At 38.8% G+C, this 24,100-nt stretch overlaps 2 protein-coding genes across 2 annotated transcripts; one reads left to right on the top strand and one right to left on the bottom strand.

Annotated features, from left to right (window-relative positions):
* Positions 1 to 5,915: 5,915 nt before the first annotated feature.
* LOC122069185 (red chlorophyll catabolite reductase) lies at positions 5,916 to 8,679 on the top strand. Its single transcript, XM_042633138.1, has 2 exons — positions 5,916 to 6,032; positions 7,832 to 8,679. The coding sequence occupies exons 1-2, from the start codon at positions 5,916 to 5,918 to the stop codon at positions 8,462 to 8,464; spliced, it is 750 nt and encodes a 249-aa protein (XP_042489072.1). The 3' UTR covers positions 8,465 to 8,679.
* Positions 8,680 to 10,568: 1,889 nt separating this feature from the next.
* LOC122069190 (putative lipase YDR444W) lies at positions 10,569 to 23,270 on the bottom strand (the record flags this gene model as incomplete). Its single annotated transcript, XM_042633146.1, is given in 10 exon segments — positions 10,569 to 11,012; positions 11,105 to 11,202; positions 11,291 to 11,459; positions 12,261 to 12,313; positions 12,523 to 12,578; positions 12,672 to 12,835; positions 14,006 to 14,263; positions 14,398 to 14,468; positions 21,194 to 21,261; positions 23,126 to 23,270. Coding segments are annotated over 10 exon segments (1,187 nt in total), but the record flags the coding sequence as incomplete, so codon positions are not given.
* Positions 23,271 to 24,100: the final 830 nt, after the last annotated feature.

Below are 24,100 nucleotides of genomic sequence, written 5' to 3' on the forward strand. Positions count from 1 at the left end.
TCCCCTTATTATCTGCTTCTATTCTGATTTCTGACACCCTATAATCTGAGATTGATATTCTTAATCTCAGATCTGATCTCATCCTTGTTATTAATCTGTTTTGAACTATTCTGATATTTGATCTAATGTTCTCCAAGAGTATTCTGCAACATTGGGACTAGGTTGACTTGTCAATCCTAGTTCTACATTAAGTGGTATAAGAGCAAATTTTCCTGCAATTTTCTAACCATGGCAAGTCACATCACCAATGCTGAGTTGCACAAATTGTATCGTGAGTTAGCCGAGAACCAACAGAATACTGATGCTAGGCTTGAGAGGACTGAAGCCAAGTTTGATAAGTTTATGGAAGAGATGATTGCCTTTATGAGGAGGTCCGACAAGCGAGCTGAAGAAGGATCCTCTACATTACCCCCTCAGCTCAACACTTTACGGATCGAAGACACACCTCAGAGGCAGCAATCTGATCCGGTTGTTCCCCAGGATGTTACCCGGCAATTTTCTGACAGAGATTATGGCATCAAAGTGGAGGTTCCCGAGTTCAGTGGTGAAAAAGGACCTGAGGAATTTCTTGACTGGCTTACCAAAGTGGAGAGAATTTTTGCGTATAAGTCTCTTCCAGACGTGAAGAAGTGTGAACTCATCATCACCAAGTTTATTGGGTATGCATGTTCATGGTGGGATGATGTACTACATGCAAGGTTTGTCAGAAGACTTGGACCCGTTATCAATTGGGAGGTCATGAAGCAGATCCTGACTGAAAATTTGTTCCCCTTAATTATGAAAAGGTAATGTTTCATAAATTACTTAACTTGCAACAAGGGAACAAAGATGTGGATTCTTACACCCTCGAATTCCACAAACTGTCTTCAAGGTGTCAGCTTCAGGAAACAGACCAGCAACGGATGATGCGATATATCAGTGGGTTATGTACTGAGATTCGACTTGAGTTGGCTAACACTGATTTCAGGTCTGTTGACGTGGCAGCAGCTCATGCCAAGACAGCTGAAGAGAAGTCCATTTATTGGAAGGGTATGCTCAAGACTTCTTCAGTTTATAGACCTCCACCGCGTATGGAGGAAAAGAAGCCTGAAGCTCGCAGAGTTGAAGAAAAAAGGTCAGAGTTCAACAAGGATAGTGTTGGGGTGAAGAATATTATATGCCATAGTTGTGGCGAGAAGGGTCACTATTCCAACAAGTGTCCCAACAGAACTCGTTCTGTGAACGTAGCAGAGAAGCAGCCAACAGAGAAGAGTGAAGATGAATCTCATTTATATCCTTATCCCCTCGAGGACAATGATATTATCGATGATGAAGATGAGGATGTAGAAGCTCATTCAGCTAGCCTTTCATCTTTTTCGAATAGACTAGTTGATAAGGCTCCTCTCTTCAGACAGAAGGGTACTCTCCTGCACGGCTCCGACCCTATTGATGTTCATGCAATTGTTGATACTGGGGCAGAAGCAAATTTTATATCTGCTGAATTTGTTCGAGCACACAACCTTCCACAGAAGCAGCTTTTCAAGAAGATTCACGTGCGAGGTTTTGGACCCACAGCTCGAGAAGAGACCACTGCAGTTGTTCGAGTACATCTACAGTTTGGGCCACTACAGTACCATGTCACCTGCTTGGTCACCTCATTGGCGCACTGCGACATTCTTCTAGGGCGACCTTGGCAGCGACATGCAGGCATTCTCTATGATGGCGCACGGAACACTATAAAGGTGAAGCAAGGAGGTCGTATGTACTTAATGAGGCCACATGCATTATCAGACATGCCACGTCGTCGACTGACTCCTGCTCCGGTGACACATCAACCTACTCTCCCTCCTCTTGGAGTTATGCTACCTTCTATTTCGAGATATGTACCACCTCATCGGCGAGCGATTTACAAGGGAATCTTAGGAGCACGACCTAACTCGACGGAGTCGAGTTCTTTTAAGACCGGGAGAGTTGATGCAGATTAATTACCAAAATAAGCTTGTTTTATTAGGAATAAGCCTAGGGTTGGGTTCCATACATGTTAGGCTTTTGATCCCATGTGTTTTGAGTGTAATAGACCACTTTTATGGGTCTAAAAAGGGGGCTCTAAGATTGAGTACGGGATTACTAGTTAGTTTCCATTTTCATTAGCTTCCTTTCTAGTTGGGCTTGATTTGAGTTATATTTGTTTCCTTATGAGTCAAGTTATTAATTGAGTCAAGTCCTTAGCAGTTAGTTTCTAATTTCAGTTTTTAGTAGCTATTGTATTAGGAGAATATTTGGTTTCCTTTTTGAGGAACCTTCTATTTTGTAATTCCCTCCCCCATTAACATTATAAATAAAGAAGAGGAGGCTCCTAAAGGCCTAGATGATTTTGATAAAAAAATTAATGGTTGTTGCTATTGTCTTCTACATGGAGATTTGTCTTGTGTTTGATCAAGGCTGATGGAATTGGTGTTTGATCCAATTGACTTTCAGCGGTGTGAAGCACAAGAGGTCCTCTTCCTTAACTCATCTTCTTCTTCTCTCAACTACACAAAGTGTTATTGATTTGCTCAAGTTCTTACAGGTATTAAATTCAGTTTTCCTTCTCAGTTCTGCCCAGAAAATTGCATACTTTGTTAGCAATTTTCAGAACCTGCGTAGACCTAATTCATCATTCCATTAGTCCCCTTATTATCTGCTTCTATTCTGATTTCTGACACCCTATAATCTGAGATTGATATTCTTAATCTCAGATCTGATCTCATCCTTGTTATTAATCTGTTTTGAACTATTCTGATATTTGATCTAATGTTCTCCAAGAGTATCCTGCAACATTGGGACTAGGTTGACTTGTCAATCCTAGTTCTACATTAAAGAGTCAAGGAAAATCTAAAGGAAAACTCCATTCATCTAGGGAAACTTGGTGGTGGGATGATGGGGTTCAACCTGCCATTAAGGCTAAGAAAGGTAGTTTTAAATGGCAAAGGAGTAAGGATGTAGAGGATTTAAAAATGTATAGATTTGCTAGATATGAAGCTAAGAAGATTGTGGTTGAAGCAAGGGTGAAGAAATATGAGGTCTTTATGATAGTTTGGCATCAAAGGAAGAGGAAAACTCTATCTATAAGATGGCTAAAATGAGGGAAAGGGAGGTTAGAGATTTTGACCATGTTAGATACATTAAAAGTGAAGATGATAAAGTTTTAATTAGGGACCGGGACATTAAGGAGAGATGGAAAAAATATTTCTATAGCTTACTAAATGAAGACATTTCGAGTAATAGTGTCTTGTAAGGTTGCAATAATATCCATCAAGACGCCACGTATCATATATATATATATATATATATATGAAAAATTAGGGCTGCCTGAAGTGAAAAAATCTTTAAGGAGGATGAAAGCGGCCAAGGCACCAAGTCCAGATGGGGTCCTAATAAAAGTGTGGAAGAGCTTAGGAATTTGTGGTTTATCTTGGCTAAACAAGCTGTTTAATAAGATTATGAGCACAAGGAAAACACTAGATGAATGGGAAGAAGCATTGTGGTTCCAATTTATAAAAATAAAGGAAATATTCAGAGCTATAATAATTATAAAGGCATAACACTTATGAGTCATAGTATGAATTATGGGAGAGAGTTGTTGAAACTCTCCTGAGCCAAGAAACTAATATTACGGATAACTAATTTGTTTTATGCCAAGAAGATCTACGACTGAAGCTATTTACTTAAGAGACTCATGGAAAGATCTAGAGAATGCAAGAAGCATCTCCATAAAGACCTAGAAAACATTTCAAGTAAATATGTGGAAATAGTTAGAGATATTTATAATGCTATTGTGACTAGTGTAAGAACTGGGGGAATAGGGTAGTGAATTCCCAATTACAATTAGGTTACATTAAGGATCAATTTTAAGCCCTTATCTTTTGACACATAACAAAGTATATAGTGTGTAACTTATTAATAGGGCGTATAATGAGGTTGTGACAATGATGAGAGGGAAATTCCACAAAGTGATTATTTTTAGGTATCTCGGCTCAATCATAACTAAAGGAGAAATAGAGGATGATATTACACAGAGATTTAAAATAGGATGGATGAAGTGGAGAGGTGCATCCGGAGTGTTATGCCCAAGGATTAAAGTATCGGTATCGGTGGCTAAATTTAGGATACATATCGGAGGGTATCGTGTCATATTGGAGGGTATCGTGTCATATCGGAGATACGCTAAGATATGCTAAAGATCAAGGATTAAAGTATTAGTATCGATCAGCTAAATTTAAGATACGTATTGGAGGGTATTGTATCGTATCGGAGATACTTTAAACCATAGTTATGCCATCGACATATGCCTTTAAAACTTTAAGGAAAACTTTAAAACAGTCATAAGACTAACTATGATATATGATACTGAATGTTGGGAAGTTAAGAAACATCATATAGATAAAACTTAGTGTAGCTGAGATGAGGATGTTGAAATGGTGTGTGGTAAAACTAGAAAGGATAAAATAAGGAATGAGAAAATTAGAGCTGATTTAGGTTAGCTCCGGTACAAGATAAGCTGTGAGAAATTCATTTGAGGTGGCATGCCATGTGCAATGGAGCCTTTAGAAGTTTAGATGCTATAGTATAGAGGAGTTTTTTGATTCAGATTGAAGGAGCTAAAAGAGCCAGGGGTAGACCTAAAATGACTCTGGGAGAAGTTTTGAGGAAAGACATGTATAGGTTAGGCACTGTTGGCTTTGAATACTGCTGATTCGAGGGTAAGGATCCATGTAGCCGACCCATTTAGTTGGTATAAGGCTGAGTTGAGTTGAGTTTGGGTTTGCTTCTTAGGAATCCCCTCGGGTCAGCGGTTGTGTGAGGATTCAGATTAAACTGAACAGATCCCTTAAGATCACCTCCTAGCGATCACAGCAATGGATCTTTTGATCACATACCACCAATTATTGAAGTGAAACTACAAATAGAGAGACACTATAGTTCCACACTCTTGAATCTCCAGTGCCAAAAGATGAAAGCATAAAGATCTTAACTCACACTATATCTCACCCAAAAGAAGAAAAGAGAACACCCCCAAAAAACCAGATCAGAGCCACTCTCTTTCCCTTCTTCCCTCCTAGATTAATGGATATACAATCCTCTCTATGTATATATATGGTTTTTCTTGCTGTCCCCTCAAGAGGTGTCAAAGTCATTGCCACCTTACTTTTTTTATCTTCGTGTCTAGTGTATACTCTCACTTAAATGAGGGCTATGTTAGTAATTTAAACTTTATTTTCCTCTTTATGTGTGATATTCAGCCTTCCCTGATTGCATCTTTGCAACTCCTTCCCTACCTCAACTCTCCTCCCCTTTCTTATCTCATTTCTCGATAGTGGTGATGGAAATAGCAGCCAGGAGCTTTCCCTCCATTTATTTTGGCAACCTTTGCATTTTTGACAATTCTTATTTGCTTCAATGTTGATCTCTCTTTGTAGCATGCTCCCGCGTCCTCCAATGCTTTTTTTTTTTTTTTTGTTGGGGGGAGTAAATAAATGTATTAAAGAAAGGGAGGGAGGTTACAACCCTAAAAGGGGAAACAAACCCTAAAAGGGTAACAAAAGCCCACATGGGCAATGACAGGAACAAAGAAGCTCATTCAACATCCAAGGCCCAAAGGGCTTCAAGACTCACATGTTCAATACATCACAAAAGCCCACATGGACTTAAAAACAAAGCAAGGAAGTCCAAGGGTAACCAAGTAAAATCCAGTTAAGGTTTATGGAAACCCTAAGAAACATCTCTTTCTCTTCATCAAATCATCCACCAAGGGAGAATTGGCAGTGAGGGGGGCTGCCTCATGGAGGTACAACCACGACTGAGCGCTGGCGAAGCGGCTGCTGATTGAGCAAAGTTGGCAGCCAAACGGCTGCTTGCCTTGTAGCTAGCTAGAAAGATCGGGAGGCTGGTGGCGAATGGCTGTAGACCATGTGGGTTGGCAGGAGACCAAGCGGCGGGGGACAAGCCAGGCAGAGCATGATGGCAACTACTGCGAGAGCTGGCAAACAGGATCGGAGGCGATGAGGATGCTGGTCGAGTGGGAATCCAAATGAACTTTGAGATCTAGCAGAGATGGTGACCGACGAGGCTGGTGGCCATGAAGGAGGTTGTTGGCCGAGCGGCAATCCAAACGAGCATAAGATTCAGCAAGGATGATGACCTATAGGGCTAGTGGGCAAGACGCGTCTCTAATCGAGGTGTGGCTCCTGCAAGGGATGAAGAAACAGAGAAAGGAAGGAGAGGAGGAAGAAGAGAAAGGGAGCAAGAGGATGAGAGAGAGATGGAAGAAAGAGAGTCAGGGGGAGTAGCCCGGCCAGGCTGCTCCAAAGTGGTGACTTAGGGCCCGTTTGATAACGTTTCAAGAAATGCGTTTCTGCCGTTTCTGTTTCCAGAAACAGCAGAAACGGAGTAAATAGCATTTGATAAAACTGTTTCGTTTCACTTATTTTCATAAATAGAAATATAAATTTTTACTTATTTATGGTTCAAGAAACGACCTAGGCGAAACAAGTTGAACTTCAACTTGTTTCGCCGTTTCTGGAAACGACTTGTGGCCATTTTTTCATTGGTTACTATCAACTTCTAAAAACATGACTTATCAAACACCTTCAATTCCGTTTCTGTTTCTAGAAACGGAAATTTATATTTCTGCCGTTTCTTGAAACAGAAACAGCAGAAACGTTATCAAACGGGCCCTTAGGTTTCCCTTCGCTTAGGGTTTCCTCCTTTGTTCCGCTTCTTGATTGTTTGTGTCCCCCAATGTTCACAAGGGGTTAAATGGTGTTTAATGGAGGTTTTAGATTTCATTGGATTTTAGGTTTAATAATTCAAGTTTAAGGTATGGTTTCATGGTTCATCTATTTAAGGATTTATGGAGAAATCTAACACAATGTTTCGGCTGTCTTACGAGTTTTTATGGTTGTATGGTTCTTGATTTGAGGTTCATGAAGACTCTAGTGAGTTTTCTATTTTTCAGCAATTCATGGTTCATGATTCATGTTTACTGCTTCACGGAGATTGCAATGATTTTTCTGTTTCCGAAGAAGATTTCAGAGTCTGGTCGGAAAATAACTGCCTGAGATGAAGAAGACGACTGTTTGCAGTTTAGGATTTCATATGCCTGAATGGAGAGAGAAGTTGTTTGGTTGAATGAGCATTTTGCCCCTAGTTTAATCTGTTACAATGAATAAACGAAGGGTAAATAAAATCCAGTTACAATAGCCAAAGTTCACCAGGGATAAATGGAGGGGGTAGGCCACATTGTAGAAGGATATGCAGTAGAAATAACATATTTCTGGGTAGGGAAAATTTCTGTCTCTGTGATGGGCTTAAATCAGAGTGGCATCACAGTCACTCCCAAGTCACGTTCCATGTTAAGGAAGCAAGACAAGCAATCCAGGTGCTGGAGATTTGGGATTAGTTGTCAGAGAAGGGATAGATAAGTATCAAGGAGAGAGAGAATAGAGACTCGTATGGCTTAGGGAGGAACGCATTGACTTGCATTGGTTCATTTTCATTTTAATTTAAAAGAAATTACATGTAGTGTTATTAATGTTTCATCATGGACAAAAACAACAGGAACCAATATTTGCTCCAAGGATAAAAGGGCTTTTGTGCTTAAGAAATATGTTGAACAGAAAAATATATCAACCTATAGTAAGCAGAGGCCCTAGTTTCACTAAGAATACCTGAGAGGAAACAAATATACAAACCATGGTATGCACCTAGATAAGAAAATCTACTATCTCATTTGGTTGCCTCCATAATAATCTTAACTCTGCAGCTCATCCGTATGGAAGTACTTTTTGCACTGACTTTTTTAACCATGTAGGTTGACTTTCTACTGGGGAGTTGGCTGCACTGTGAATTGCCATCAGGAGGAGCCTTGGACATAACCACTCTTGTAGCCTACCTCAACCCTTCGACAGATGCACCACACTTCCTTGTGGAGTTCATAAAAAGCAGTCCCACGTCTCTAGTTCTCTTACTGGATCTACTGCCAAGGAAGGACCTTGTGCTCCACCAGGACTACCTTGACACATTCTACAGTGATACCAAGTTGGAAAGATGGCGGCAAGAATTAGAGAAACTCCCGGAGGTTCAGCCCTACTTCCTTTCCTCTCTTTATCTGCGTACCTTTTTTTCTCCCACAGCCAATTTGATTCGTATAGATTGTGGTTTCAAAGAGGGGGAGCCAGTGGAACAGGGCCGCTTGGATGAGATCATACATGGTCATATTGGTCCCATTGCTAAGGAAGTCTTAGGGATCTGGTTGGATCATTGTGCTTGCAGAGTAGGGGGTAGAGAGGTTGGTGAGTCCGATAAGGCCCTTTTGAGAAAGAGGGACCATCTAATTAAAGACTCTGCAGTAAAAATCGATCTTGTCTCCAACTTGCCAAGGTTGTTTGATCCTGATGTGGCAAGCCGAGTCATTAGTGCTATACAGGAGTTTTTTGATGTATAATAGTTATGAACTACAATAATGTAAAGGGACGGGTAGTATATTTATGGATTTTCCATTTTGAGTATATAATTGTCATCTTCATCATTAATATCTAAGAGATTGTGGGATCTTGTATGTAGGAGTATTAGTTTAGAGGAGTTTGTATCATGATTTATAGGTAGCCACAGTTGTATTAATTTCAGAAATGAATTGGAAGCTCAATCCATTTGAGTGTAGAAGTTGATGGCTAACCATTTAATTTAGACAGTGTAGCATGAGAGCTGTGTTCTTTACCAAATCAGTCAATTTTGGAATCCACTTTGAATGGTCTTAGCAGACTTGAGACATCATGATGAAAGACTATTTGGTTAGAGGCTGTGAACCTAGAAATCAATGCTCTAAATTGTCTAAATCCAATTGGATTGCCAGTTCTCATTGTTCCTTTTGTAGTCTAAGAAAAAGAGTTCCAAAATTCAATGGAAGAGCCAGTGCATGTCATGTTTGCACACTATTTGCATGGTGAGTATGATTTAATTATTTCGATTATAACTCGTCCGAGTTATGATTACATTTTAGGTCTTGTGTCTCAGGTTTGATTGTTTCTAATTCACTAAAACTACCAACCATCCCAACTCAAAAGTAAAAGTGTTTATAAGACCTTGTAAGTGTACAGGATATTTATTTCTTTTGAACACCCCTAAATGTATTTTGCTTCATGTGATTAGTAATGCAGCAGGGATAATGGCTGGGATGATCAATTAGTGTTCCAGAGGATCTGAGCTCATTTGACATGCCTCGATCGCCATCACTAATCAAGAAGGTAGGAGGATAAGATTGCAGGTTTGCACAGTGAGTTGGAGTTGCATGAGAGCAATCTAAACTAGCCTGAATTTTTACGTCCTGGTGGGTTCGGGTAGGCCCTAAGGAGAGTTGAACTCATTGCCTCTTAACTTTGAGGTGTTGATCTTTGCCAATAGAACTGCCATGGCTGCTATTGAAGATGTAATGGAATAGGTTCTAGGCAAGGGCATAATGTAACCCAAATTCTATAATATATTTTTATTTTTCTTGGAGAGATGATTAAAAGACTAGCATTAAACAGAAATAGAAGAGTTTAACCCCAAGGGGTAGCGGAGTTGGTAAGGATCCTTCGTCTCAGGAAGCGTGTGTTCTTGAGTTCGACTCATCTTACCTTCTTAGGGCCATTTTTTGTGAAAGTGGTTCTCATCCAATCCTGGTATGACCTGATCCATGCGGTTGTAGGATCAATAGGATTCTAGGTATCAAAGCTTTGCAAGCTCACAGTGAAAGAGACTCCAGTCAATATGAGATCATTCTTTATTTTGACAATGCTCAACAGGATGAGCGGTCCTATTAGGATGTGAAATTATTGTCAGCCTGATCTGTAAATCTGTGTCTTTATTTCTAAAGCTTCTTATTGGCTAGAATATAAACCTTTGGTTAGACTAAGCTTTTGCGCTTTTCTTATTCTTTGCCTTCAATAAAATTCCTATCAAAGCAGATTAATTTGAAGATCAGATTCCCACTATCAAACGAGATCTCTGTGCTTCAGTAGAATTCCCAACTACCACATGAGGCCTCCACAGCTATAACTGGAGATCAATACTCCCAGCCATTGGTAATGTGATTTAGGTCATAGAGATCAGTAATATCTCCTTTCACATCATCCATCTGAAATCTATCTCTTGATAGTTTTGATTCTCAATTGTCTCAAATAGAGGTTCAAGCTTTTTCTGTTTCTAATGAAAAAGAGATTGAAATCAATTTCTATTTGAGAAACTTATTTTGTATTTTGTATTTAAATTTTTTTTTTTTTCCTGAAGACAAATAGTATGGTTGACAATAGAATCTTAGGCTCATGCCCATACTCCTAGGTTTAGATGCACCCTTTCTAGTTTCTAGGATGTAACAGCATTTCTTTTCATTTTCTCACCCCCCTCCCTCTTAAATATATGATAATATATATATACACACACACACACACACACACAGGCAAATAAATCACATTGGTGCCGATTCTGCGTCACACAACTTGGTAAACCCCATCCTCAACTACCATCAGTCAGCCAATGATCCATAAGGGAAATAAATAAAATTTAAAATATGGAACAAATTATGTGAGAGAGTCAATTTATTCATCTAGTTCTTTAACAGAATGGGATAAATTGACACCGTTCTGCAATCACCTTCAGACCTGTAAGGATTTTTACCCAAAAGTGCCAGATGCTCAATATACATTCCTGATATCGACAGAGGACTAATGTTTAATAGCCTTCCAAGGGACAGATTATTATTATTTGGCAAGGAACCTATAGGCAGCAAAACAAAATCTGGGAAAGAAAGAACTTCAGAGACCAAACAAATTATAAAAGTAATTATGTTACATGGTTGTGCCAATAACCCAAGTCTCAGCCTGGAGTGCATAAAAAAATAAACTTCATTGCTATAAGCTAGCAGTGATAAATGTAGAAGATTCTTGTTGCTTTAAGCTGTCGGCAACGTGAGCTACCACTCCAGCACCAGCATTGTGAAGCCATTCATTTTTCACCTGAATCAACATGAAGAATTAATCACGAAAATGTAGAAGACCGAAGACCAGGAACAGAACATAAATAACAAAGTGAATGGACAAGACAATACATGAATATTATTATGGGCAAAGAAGGGCCAAAATGCTGAATGAAAGCTGACATCAACTTTCTTCCACCCTACTCTTTGTAGCCCACATATCATTTCCTCTGTCAACAAGATAATTATCAGTAACATTGAAATAGGATGTATGAAAACAGAAAATTCTTAAAACAAACTGTGCCAATATAGGTGTACCTTCAATCATAACATGGTATTCTACTGTATTTCGAGTGTTGGGTTCATTTTGTGCTGCCTCCTTTGCTTTTGCTGCTTCCGGTGGAAAATGGGGACCATCAGATGATACTGGTGGACAATACTCCACATCTACAACATGCTTATAACCATCCAATGAACGTCGAGGGGGCTGTGAATTTGTGGGGGAAAATATAGAGGGGAAAAAATAAGATATTTGTGTATTTTCACTTTCATATTTTTTTCATTACTTTGGGTTCCTTTTCAAACTTTCATTCTTTCTAATTTGAAAAAAACATCAAGAAATATTATAGCTCCTAGAATGTGAGAGTAGGAGACGATGAAAGTATACCAATGATGTAATACCAAAAGAAAAAAAGGTAAAACTTGGTGGAAGGACTCCAGAGCAATTACTTTATTTCTTCAACCATTTCTGAAATCCTTAAATGTATACAATCTTCTTGTTTTTATAATTTGTAAGTCCGTTACTATTACTCATAGAAATTTTCCTAAAAAATAAAGACTACTTTTTCAACAGAAGAATCATAGTACTAGTCCTTGTTCTTCTCAAAACGGCAATGTTCACCTAATGCATCCAATTTGACAGAAAAGTAATAATTAATCAAAAAATTTCTTTCTTCCAGTAATACCCATCTAGCAAAATCTCAAGCTTAACATAATAAAACCACGAGGCATCATGTCATCAATTACACATTAATTTAACAGGAACTCTTAGAACAGTTCCCAAAGCAGACTTCATTCAGCATATGAAGCTAAAGCTAAATCATCACAAAATGAGTGCCATAAAGATACTCCACAAATTAAGCACATAAATTTTCCTCCTCTCCTCTCCCCTCCCCCTACCCAAAAGATGCATATTTAATCGAGTGTTTATTTATCTACTGCATATGTCTGGAACATGGTTTCATGATATCTGAATCAAGCAGTTTGAAAACATAATTCATCGGATCACCTTAACAAGTTCTGACTCCCTTCTTATAGAGGATGTGCGCCAACCAACCATATCTAAATATATTTAAGGGAAAAAAGTTTGAAAGTGATCACAGAAAACAAAATCCTGCTAAATTTCAAACAGAAGTTTTCCTTCCACCTCATTTTTTTGCCTGGCGGGGGGGGGGGGTGTTGTGGTAAGTGACTATTCAGTTAAACTCCCAAACATGAATTTAAAATCAACTATTAGCAACAATAATGGAACAAACTGTGCAGAGGGATACGGTCAAAAGAGACATTTGCATAAGCAATACGACATCTAAATGCAGCAAGAGCAGATCTGAAAAACAAACAAAAGCAGATAATGATCTCTCCAATTGTTCATCAACAAAAATATTAACTTGATAAAATTGACTGTATTGCTCCAACTCACATAAATTTTCCCTCTTTGCAATCAGATGCCATTCTTAGAAGAAGAGGTGGTCTGCTGGGTTTACCATCTGTAAGGAACAGCTGACGACCAGTTCGGCCAACTAAAAAAGTTCCTACAGATGGAGCGAGTTTCTCCAAGATGGGAACTCCCAAGAGAAATGGAAGCTGAAAGTTGAAACACAAGTATTAAAGGCACAGTTGTTTTGGCATTTATGAAGACTAAAGTCATGAACTGAATATAAAGGTTAGCTTCCACCATGGCAATTCATTAACTATTTACTAGAGTGCTTTCAGTACCACCTGAATATTCTTTCAGAAATGCAATAAGCAAGAACAAATGCAAGGATATCAGCGGTAATAGTTTGCAGGACTTCAGCAAAAATTACTCACCACAGAAGTGAGATACTGCTGATAGACATTACGACGTACAAAGATGCTCTTTGGAGGTTTCAGTCTTGAGTACTATAGTGATTCTTTGATACAGAAAACAACGCCATTGCGTTCTACTGGATTTGTAATGTCAACCTATTGCTTCTTTTACCTCTTCGAGAAATCAGAAAATTAAGGGTATTCAAAATGAGTTTGAAATGATATAAGGCATTAAAGAGCCTTCCTTGGAGATTGAGCCAACATAAAAGATTTTGGAGAAAACTCTCCACATCAATCCCAAACCCAGAGTTCGTCTTCTCCCTCTCGGAGTGAGCTGAGTGACACCAAAATTTACGGGCTGTCTTTTCCCTTTTAAATATAAAAGGTTGAGTCTTTGAGGTGAGTCTACCAACATCCAATCAAATCATGCATACAGAGGCAAGTTCTGAATTTGTTCATCATATTTTCAAATTATATATGAGAATCAAGTTTGATCGGTCTCATGCTGTAAATGCCAGGTCATGTAGCATCAAATTCATGATCACATCTTCTTGGGCTGGTAACTTGAGTAAAGAGTAATATTTCACAAAAATAGAGTGGGAGGGGGGGGGGTGGGGGAACTGAACCACAAAGATTTCTTGGAACGTGTGACAAAACCTATATATCTTAATTCGGCTTTCACCATGCAAGTTTTTCCTAGTACAAGTTTCTACTCCATCTTCCAAAGAATTAAGGTTCTGTATTGAAAATCTTGTACACATTTGTACAATTGAATGGTTATGAAATTTTCTGCAGCTCGGGAAAGAAACTATACAGCATAAGCATGAGATAAAATTACTAAAGGGAAACAAAAGTGACCACGTCCAAGCTTATCAGAATATGAGGAGACAAAATGATGCATCAATGGAAAAAAAAAGAGTAAAGTCCAATTGTCAAATGAGTACGTTATACCCATCAGAAACGGACCTGCTTTCTCCCTCTCACCCCTAGATGCGGCGTTGCCAAGGTAATGAAATTTATTGGCTCCAATCCAGCAATCATTCCTCTTTTGGAAGTGTGTGCAGGATTTTCTGGATTAGAATCAGCAAGATCAGGCTGATCGCTAACCAAGGAATTTGATGAATGAAGAACAGAAATTGCATATCTTGCAAACAAACCACCAAGAGAATGGGCTAAAAAAGAGATTCTTTTCAGGCCTTCTGTCTTTTGGAGAACTTGCATAACCTGTTCCGAAGAATGCAACCACAACATCGACATTAAAATCAAGTTTTTTCCCCCTTAATTTTGGTAGACGTGTCCTCCAATGTGAATCAACATCAAATAATAATTGAACTTGAATAAAAGCAAGGATGACTAACTTCATCTGCTAGCCGTTTTCCAGCACCATCAATTCCACTGAAGGTTTTAGTGTAGGTATTACATGAACTTGCTGCAAAATAACACAGATCAAAATATTGCAATTAAAAATTCCTTGAGATTAATGAAAAACTGTAAAGTCTAAAAACATCAGAACCCATCTTTGATGAACTTTCACAATGATAATAAGGCAAAAGGTTGGCTGGACAGCCAGCCCACCTAGGTTGGACAATGTGAAGGTTGACATGGCAATTTCGACTGGATGTCTAAGGAATTGTCCAAATTGGCCGGGTGTCAAATTCCATGCTCAAATTCAATCACATGCTCTCTCATGTTTGACTTGCACCCTCTCGGTAGTCCAATATTCTTTCAATGTTCCAATTTTTCACTTGACCAACTCCATTCGGCTGTAACATCACAGGTGAGCAGGGAGCCTTGGGATATACCACTCCACCAAATGTCAACCGATTTAACCTGCCAAATGGTGCCAACTGTGCACCATGCAACCAACCTTTGCCCAATAAATAAGTACATAACATTAGATTTTTGAAAGGGGGAAAAACTTAAGAAGAAAATTGGTAAATAATGAAGAGAAACAGGTAGAGCTCAATCATAAAGGGGACAAGAAAAAGAAAGTGAAGAATTACGGAGAATGTGACTTGTGTCTAAACTTGACACAAACCTCTCTATTTATAATGAAAATAAAAACCCTAAAGGGCATAAGGTCTGCTTGGATAAAACCCTTAAAACCCATTACAACACTCCCCCTCAAGTTGGTGCATGGATATCACACATGCCCAACTTACATAAAATAGAATAAAAAACTTTACTACTAGGTCCCTTCGTAAGAATATCCACTAGCTGATCTTCACTTCTCGCAAAAGGAATGCATATGAGGCCTTGCTCTAACTTCTTCTCAATAAAATGACTGCCAATCTCAACATTTGGTGCAATTATATTGGATTGGATTATGTGCAATGCTGATGGCTGACTTATTGTCATAGTACAACAGCATCGGCAGCTGAACAGACATACCAAGATCCTGAAGGAGACATCGTAGTCAAAGCAACTCACAAATACCATACGCCATCGCCCGAAACCCAACTTCTGCACTAGATCTGACCACAACTATTTGCTTCTTGATACGCCATGTAATCAGGTTGCCACCAACAAATGTAGAGTAACTTGTGGTAGAATGACGATCATATGAAGAACAATCCCAATCGGCATCAGTATAAGCCTTGACCCTCATGTGATCAGAAGGGGAGAAGAGGATACCATTCCTTCAGGCTTCTTTAAGTAGCGAAGAAATCGAAACACAACTTCCATAAGAGAGAAGTAAGGATCATGCATATACTAACTCACCAGGCTAATTGCATGAGCTATGTCTGGTTGAGTGTGGGATAAATAGATGAGTCTCCTAACCAGCCTCTGACATCGACCCTTATAAACCGATGCACCTTCCTTGCTTTTGAGATGAGAGTTTGCCTCAATGGGTTTATCTGAAGGTTTACACCCCGTGAATTGCCAGTCTCAGATAGAAGGTCCAAGGTCTATTTTCGCTGGGAGAGAAGAAGACCCTTGGTCGACCCGTGCCGCCTCAATTCCAAGAAAATACTTCAACTTCCTAAGGATTTTAATCTCAAACTCCTTACCAAGGTAAGCCTATTGCTTAGAGATCTCATTATGTATTATTGCCAATAACAACAATGTCGTCCACATATACGATTAGGATAGTAACTTGGGTCACCTACTCTTCTAATGAAGAGGGTGTGATCAATATTACCCTAAGTGAAGACAACTGCTATCATAGCCTTGTGAAACCGACCAAGCCATGCCCTGGGAGACTGCTTCAAGTCATAAAGAGCCCTTTTCAACTTGCATACCTTGGTTGGGTTTCTGGACTAGAGTAGCTTGGTGGAACATTCATATATACTTTCTCTATCAATTCACCATGAAGGAATGCATTCTATACATCCAGTTGTTGTAGCTCCCAAGCAAGGTTCACTACACAAGAAATAATAACTTCGACTGTATTCATCTTGGAAACATCAGGAAAAGTCTCTGGGAAATCTATTCTACATGTCTGAGTGAACCCTTGGCAACCAGCTTTGCTTTGTACTGGTCTACAGTCCCATCAACATTTGATTTACTGTAACACCCATTTGTAACCAATTGGTTGCTTCTGTAGAGTAACTAAATCCATGTGCCATTCTTGTGAAGGGCCCTATCTCCTCATTCATTGCATCCTTCCATATAGGCTCTGCAATTGCCTCCAGCCAACTCTGAGGAATGGAAACAGAAGGCAAAGAAGACACAAAAGCACGATAAGAGGGAAAGAGAGCATTACATGACACATTATTGGATATAGGATGCTGAGTACAAGTCCTATTACCTTTTCTACAAGCAATAGGAACATCAAGGGACTGATAAATTCTTATCAATGAAAGACAGGGTTAACTGAGGCCGTTCAAATAGGCATAGGTCAACTAAATGGTATTCCCACAGCAATTGGGGTTATGGATTTTCAGTTCATGGGGGGTAAAGTAAGAGGGAAGGAGATACTAGAGATAGTAGATTCAGGATCAGAAAACAGTAGTGTAGTAGTGGTAATGTGAGTGGTGGTATCAGTTCTTATTTTCTTATGAGAGAACACCTGTAACTCTAGAACTAGTGATTTCTTTTGTATTGGTGGCTCTCCCTGAATGGGAACCTCTTGGACCAGTATCTTGCTCCCGCTGAATGAGAACCTCTTGACCAGTACCCTTATCTCTTGTATCCCTCTGAGGCTCTGAGCCATACCAGTATTGTTTCCCTCACCTATTGGAAGAAGTAACGGATCATTAAATGAGGGAACCAAGAGAACCTCTTCACTACCAGAAGACTTCCCTTGAAGTGGTGAGTAGTATGCCTCATTCTCACATCACATGCATGGAAATAAAGATCCGTTGGGAAGGAAGATGCTAGCATTTGTATCCCTTCTGAGTGGGAGAATACTGAAGATACAACTGATACCCTTAGGGTCGAGCTTGCTAGGAACTTGATGGTTACGAACAAAACAAACTAAGCCAAACACTTTAGGAGGAACAACAAACGTACGGGAACCATAGAGTAACTCTATAGGGCACTTGAATCCCAACATGCGTGAGGGCACCCTATTGATAAGATAGGCAACAGTTAGGATAACCTCACTCCAATATGGGTCAGGAACCAACAACTCAAAACATTAGAGAACAAGCAACCTTTAACAAGTGTCGGTTCTTAATTCTTATGCTCTACCACCCCATTCTGTTCTGGGGTAACCACATAACTAGTCTGACCGATGATCCCATGATCAATAAGATAAGACATAAATGACCCATCCATATATTCCCTGCCATTGTCAGTGTGCAAGATTATAACCTTAGCTTCATACTAAGTTTGAATCATGCAATAGAACTCCTTGAAGGATCACTTCATTCTCATGATGTAAGAAATAAACTCAAGTAAGATGAGTATAGCAATCGAAATTAACAAACCATCTATACCCAGAAACAGATACACGACAGGTATGGCTCTAAAAATCAAAATGAATTAAAGCAAAAGGAACAATGCTTCTATTATTAGAGATAGGATAAACATTCCGAGTTTGTTTAGCCAAAACAAGCACATCACAATTAAATTGGTTTTGAGTACATTGTTTAACCAAAGCAAGAAACAATCTAAATAAAGTGCCCCATGGGGGTGTACTAGACGAGATGCTAACTAAGGAGCTCTGAGAGTCCAAATCTAAAGATTTATGAAGAGCCTGTGTAAGTCCATTGCCCAAGTAATAGAGACCACCACTCATCCTACCATTGCCAATCGTTGCACCCGTCACCAAATCCTAAAACACACAAAGAGTAGGAAAGAAGGTGACTTTACAGTTCAGATCTTTAGTAATCTACCAATTGACAATAGATTAGTAGAAAACTGGGGAACATGTAAAACAGATGAAAGGGACATGTAGGGTGAGCACTTACTGGAACCCATCCTACAATAGGAGGTACGGAACCATCAGCTACTTGAAACTTGGTTTTACCGATAGATGGGCAGTATGTAGAAAAAAGGTGGATGACCCAGTCATGTGATCAGTGGGCATAGAGTCAAGGATCCAGCCCTCAAAAGCAACAGATGCACTATGACCACAAAAGGCAATACCTGACTGAGCAAAGAGAGGCATTGGTGGTCAGTAGAGAGGAGGCAATAGCAGTAGAGGAGGATCCCATTTGAGTCAACACGTAGCATAGTCATCTCGATGTTGGAGGAGGAACTTGTGGGACTTGAGCAATCAGTGTTATCAGCAATTTTAGACTGATTTACTTGAGACTAATAGGACTTTCCACGACCCTGATTACGCCCACGCGTATTAGCATGTCGCCTATGGAGTTTTCAATATGCCTCCCTAGTGTGGCGCTCCTTGCCACAATAGTCACACTTATATAATAGGGTTTTCAGTGGAGGAGCATTGGTCCTCTCACCAAAACCAAGATTTTAACTAGTAGAACCCTGTGCAGAAAGTAAGGCGAAGAGATCTTGAGAAACAAGCTGAAGCATCTCAGTTCGACGATTTTCTTTCTCGTGAATCAGAGAAAAGGCCTGTTCAAGACCAAAAAAGGGACCACAATCATAGTTGTCACGACTCTAAAGTGAACCAAGGCGTTGGAGGGCTATCTAAGCGCTTAAGTGACATGGCGGCCGGCCTCAAGGAGAACAAGGCGACAAAAGTGTTTTTTTTTTTTTTACTCTTTTCCAACATTATTTAGTATGCTATATATACCTTCTATCATAAAAATCAGCATTAAGATACATCAAATCATCAAAGATCAACACTAAGTCACATCAAGTGATAAAAAATTAACATTTAGAGAAATGCTCTTGTTCTATAATAAGTTTTACTGATAAATTGATTTTATTTTTACATAAGATTTTTTGTATTAGGTATAACACAAAACCAACTTTCCAAAAAGTCTAATATTAATTAAATCTGAGTTGTAATGAAAATGTTATATTCCGGTCAAACTTATTTTAAAGTGTGTGAATGCTGTTAAAATCACCTGAATTGAAATAATTTTAAAGATATCAAAACAATAGATTATTTTATAGGACTTATAGTTTTTAGAAATGTTTTAGCATAATAAGATTTATAAAATTTTCAGAATTGAGAAAAACCCCAAGCAATTGAAAGTTGAAAATCACCCCTATAGCCAAAAATCCAATTTTTGTTCTTGGACTAGGGGTTGACATTTTATCCTTTTGGAATTTGATTTTTAAACTATTTTTATTGGAATTCAAATAGGAGGAATTTGCTTATTTATGAATAATATCTTAAGTAAATGAAGCATTTACCTAAATGATATTCGGCATAAATAAGTTTAAAAATATAACGCAACATGCAGTGCAATAAGACGACAATTGCCTAGGAGCCAAGCAAACCACCTAGACGCTAAGGCGTCACCTTGACAACTATGATCATGATTAAGCACAATAGCCATAATTTGATCATATTCGACATTCAAACCTGCTAGAAAGTCATAGACATGAAGCATCTCCTCACGCTTCTTAAAACCTACAACGTCAATAGCACATATAGGCTGACATGTCTCATAATAATCAATTTCGTTCCATATTCCACACAATTCTGAATTATATTGGGATACTGTGAGATCCTTCAGAGTCGAGCCCTATGAAGTTTCTTTCTCAATCCAAAGCACTGGGCACTAACGCCCACTTGAAAATACATTCCCTTCACAGCTCTCTAGATAAGGGCAGCATTATCAAGCAACAAATAGCCCTAGCAATTGATGGGGTCATAGAGTTGATAAGATATGACATTACCATATAGTTGGCAATGGCACAATTGTTTAGAGGGGCACCAACAGTAGTAGGGTGAGCATTAGTACCTATAAAATAACCGGTATTTTCACGGCTAGCAATATATAAGTAGTAGGAGGGAGACCACATCAAATAGTTGCTCCCATCCAACTTGATGGAGCTAGTAGGAAAAGTAGGATAATCATCATTAGAACCAAGATGCCCCCCATTCTGGAGAACTGATGTGCCAAAGTCTTCAGACGCAGTTGTTGATCCCAAAAACAATCATAAGATAAAGAAATCATTCAGAACTAGCCAGGCATAAGGATCTGGGTCTTAAACCGTCTAGATCTAGTCCGTCATACGGATCTGGGTAAAAGTTATGGTTTTAAACAAGGAGAAAGACCTTGATGGGAAGAAACTCACCACAGAGGGGAAAACCTTAAGGAAACCAAAACAAAAGAGGGAAAGAGACCCCTTAGCGAAAAAAGGGTGTGGCGCTAGAGAGAGAAGACCGTGAGAGAGAGAGAGAGAGAGAGAGAGAGAGAGAGAGAGAGAGAGAGAGAGAAACTGCGAGAGAGGAGCGATGAAGGTGTTGCACGCGAGAGAGAGAGGGAGGGGCGGTGATAAAGGCGATGGTGGTGGTGACTAGGCATAACGTATAGGGGTAGTGGAGGTGGAGGTCGTGAACAAGGATGAGGACGGCACAAGGGAAGGGCGGCAACGGTAGGGTTAGGGTTTTAAAGGAGAAGAAGAGAAATGATTTTCTCTCTAACCAACTGTGATACCATGAAGAATTAGGGAGAATGTGACTTGTATCTAAACTTGACATAAGCCTCTCTATTTATAATGAAAATAAAACCCTAAAGGGCTTATGGGTCCATTTGGAGAAAACCCCTAAAACCAATTAACAAATAATCCATTATTACAATAGAAAGTTACATCGTAAATTGTACAAGGTCATACCATAGATTAAAAATTTGCTTCCAAGGCGCTTTTTCAACTCTGCTTCTACATATGTCCAGTCACTAGGGCTGCATAGTTTCTGGGATTAGTAATAAATGCCACAAATTTGAAAAGTATCACTAAAAATGTAAATGACATGACAACATAGTTCTTGGGCAACAAAAAAGCATTTCTAGGTGTAGGACGCATCCCACAAACAGTAAACCAAACAACAGTTTATTCCAGGAATTTCATGGTAAGATAACGGAATTTAGTAAATTAAGTGACCAGGAAGGACTTTGAGTGGACGTACATGAGAGTGGTATGCAAAATTCTGAATGCTGGTTTTTCCATGTGCAAGGCTCTCAATGGTGGGTGCTGTGAAAATGGAAATTTCATGTTTGGGAATTCAAGGGTTTCTAGATGCGTTTGCTGTGGCAACTGTAAACAAGAGCTTTAAATAATCTTTAGTACAGCTATGATGGGCAACAAAAGCATGGGTACTATATTCTAGACTTTCTGGAAGTACTAAAGTATGCCAATTTTTCCCAATACTAATCCTTGGATGTCATGCAACGTTTTTCTCGTAAAGGAATGGTTTAAGTGGCATGCAAAAGAAACAAATCCCAGATGAAATTGCCGTTTTGCATAAGAAATGTGAATGTAGACATGGAAATGAAGATTTGATAATTGTTCTTAAGCACTCACTGAATTATTATGGAATGATAAGCCAAGAAATATTTCCCCATGGATTGCACTTAACTGCTACAATATCATTTAAGGAGTCAATATGGAGATTGTTCCAGATAGAAGATGTGAAAAATGGTTAAAATGCAGCATGGATCCTCAAAAGGACATCCACATTTAAGTGGAGGTGGTGTGGATATCACAAATTGCATCTTTGCATTAGTAATGAAGTAGTAACATTCTCACATTCTAATGGGATGGCAATATGGCATTCGATGTAGCAGCTGCGTTGCTGATATTGGAATTCTTATCAATGGGAACAATTATTATAAAGAATTTGTCTTTTGTCAGGCCACACCTGAAAATTACTCAAAGTTGATCGTGGATGCTATTTCTAGAAGTCTTATTGAACATTGATGAAAAGAGCTGAGACCAATTGTTGAGACCCTTGGATTAACTTCCTTACATACATAAGAGGGAGAAGAACTATGTATCTGAACCATCAACAAACTTGCACTGTGACCTACAGGACAAAAAGGTTTTCTTCTGTCAAACAGATCTGCCTAGAGGTATTTAAGAAAAAAAAAAAAATGTTGGACAACTACCAATTAATTACTTGAGGATATGCTGATTTCTACACAATGGCTATCTAAATTTTCTATAGAAGTTTTTCATTTGGCTTAAAGTTTCTGCTCCCCCCCCCCCTTCTTTCTTTTCTTTTCTTTTCTTTTCATAGGTTTTAAATGATTTTGATTCATTAATATAAGAAGGAAAGGAATATTGTTAAGGCCTTGGAATGTCTTGAGCTCAAGAAAAGAAGGGTTTGTTCCAAACAACTTTTTCTCATTCGCAGAAGTGTTTTCCTCAATACTATTAACCATTCATCTTTATTCTGTTTCGTAGTTTATGACACTGTTGGATGGCGCTGAGCATTAAAACAAAGCCAGGGCATTGATGTAATGTGAAAGACTAGAACCTAAAATATTTAAAAACTTACAACGCAGGGGAAGTTGATAGACATATTAGAGGAGGAAAATAAAACATTAGCAAGACCAGAAAATGGTACAGCACTCATCAAGCGAAGAATGCTTTTCAGCATTCATTGGTAAAGACAAAGCTAGTATCCCAATAACAACCACGATACGATTGAGAAAACAAAGAAGCAGTTTGTTCTTTTTATTGCTTTAACAGATTACCATCCATATCACCTTTACAGATTCTACTTAGTAATACAATATGAGAAGATAATCTTGGGATACCACATACCTAGCTAAGATGCCATGAACAAGAACAAGAAGATGATCGGGTTCATCTGTTAACTTTGCAACTCCCTTGGGTGTCGCAACATTTCCCTGAGTGGTACTCATAGCTTGAATTCTGAAGCTTGAGTGTTTTGAGCCAATCTTCAAGCCTGAACACAGTGTAGCTAACAAATTTGAGCCCCTCCACCCAAAAAAAAAAAGAAGATAAAATTGGACCATATTTATTTCTGACGAAAAAAGTATACAAGATTAAGGTGCTAGTTTTTAATTCCCTATGTTTTTAAAGAGTTGATATTACGTTTTTTCTCAAAGTAATACATAAAGGAGCAAAGGCCTAGCCCCCACACACGATTTTGACAAACCCTTGGGATTAGGCTTTTGTTTATTTTCTATGAGATGCAGAGTGCTCTTGTGAGATGCAATAACAACCTTGGTGGGAAGCCAAGTGAACAGATAAGAGGCTTGTAGAGTTCTAGGTGGGAGGCCTAACTCACATCCTGCTATTTTCCCTTTCTTCTTAAATCAAGATTTAATTTCTGTTTACTCTCCATTCTTGCGCATACAATTTTCCTGTTTCTGTTGACTGTTTAACTTTCTTTGCTGTTAACCAACTCTAACTAAGTTTTCTACTCAGTTTTCCATCAGGTCTGCTGATATTGTCATCTCCTCTCCCATCGACCACAAGTTGTATTGGCAACTTGGCAGTTCACTTCTCATCACTTGATGCTGTCACAGCACTACTCCTACCATTATTATTTATTTATTTTTTTTCATGTTACTAAATCAGTAAATCTGATTCACTTTCTATTTCTATTTCTGTCCTTCTTAGTTACTAAATCTATTTTGCGTTCGTACTTTGGTTCTCACTTGCTATCCCATAGTCTAGCTACTATTTTCTAGCAGTTACTAAGTCTGGACTTGTTAATCCAACTACTTTCTAATTTTCAATTTCAGTTTCTATTTTCTACTTTCTAAATTT

This window comes from Macadamia integrifolia, unplaced genomic scaffold, assembly GCF_013358625.1.
Source record: "Macadamia integrifolia cultivar HAES 741 unplaced genomic scaffold, SCU_Mint_v3 scaffold542, whole genome shotgun sequence".
In the NCBI taxonomy this organism is placed as follows: Eukaryota; Viridiplantae; Streptophyta; class Magnoliopsida; order Proteales; family Proteaceae; genus Macadamia; species Macadamia integrifolia.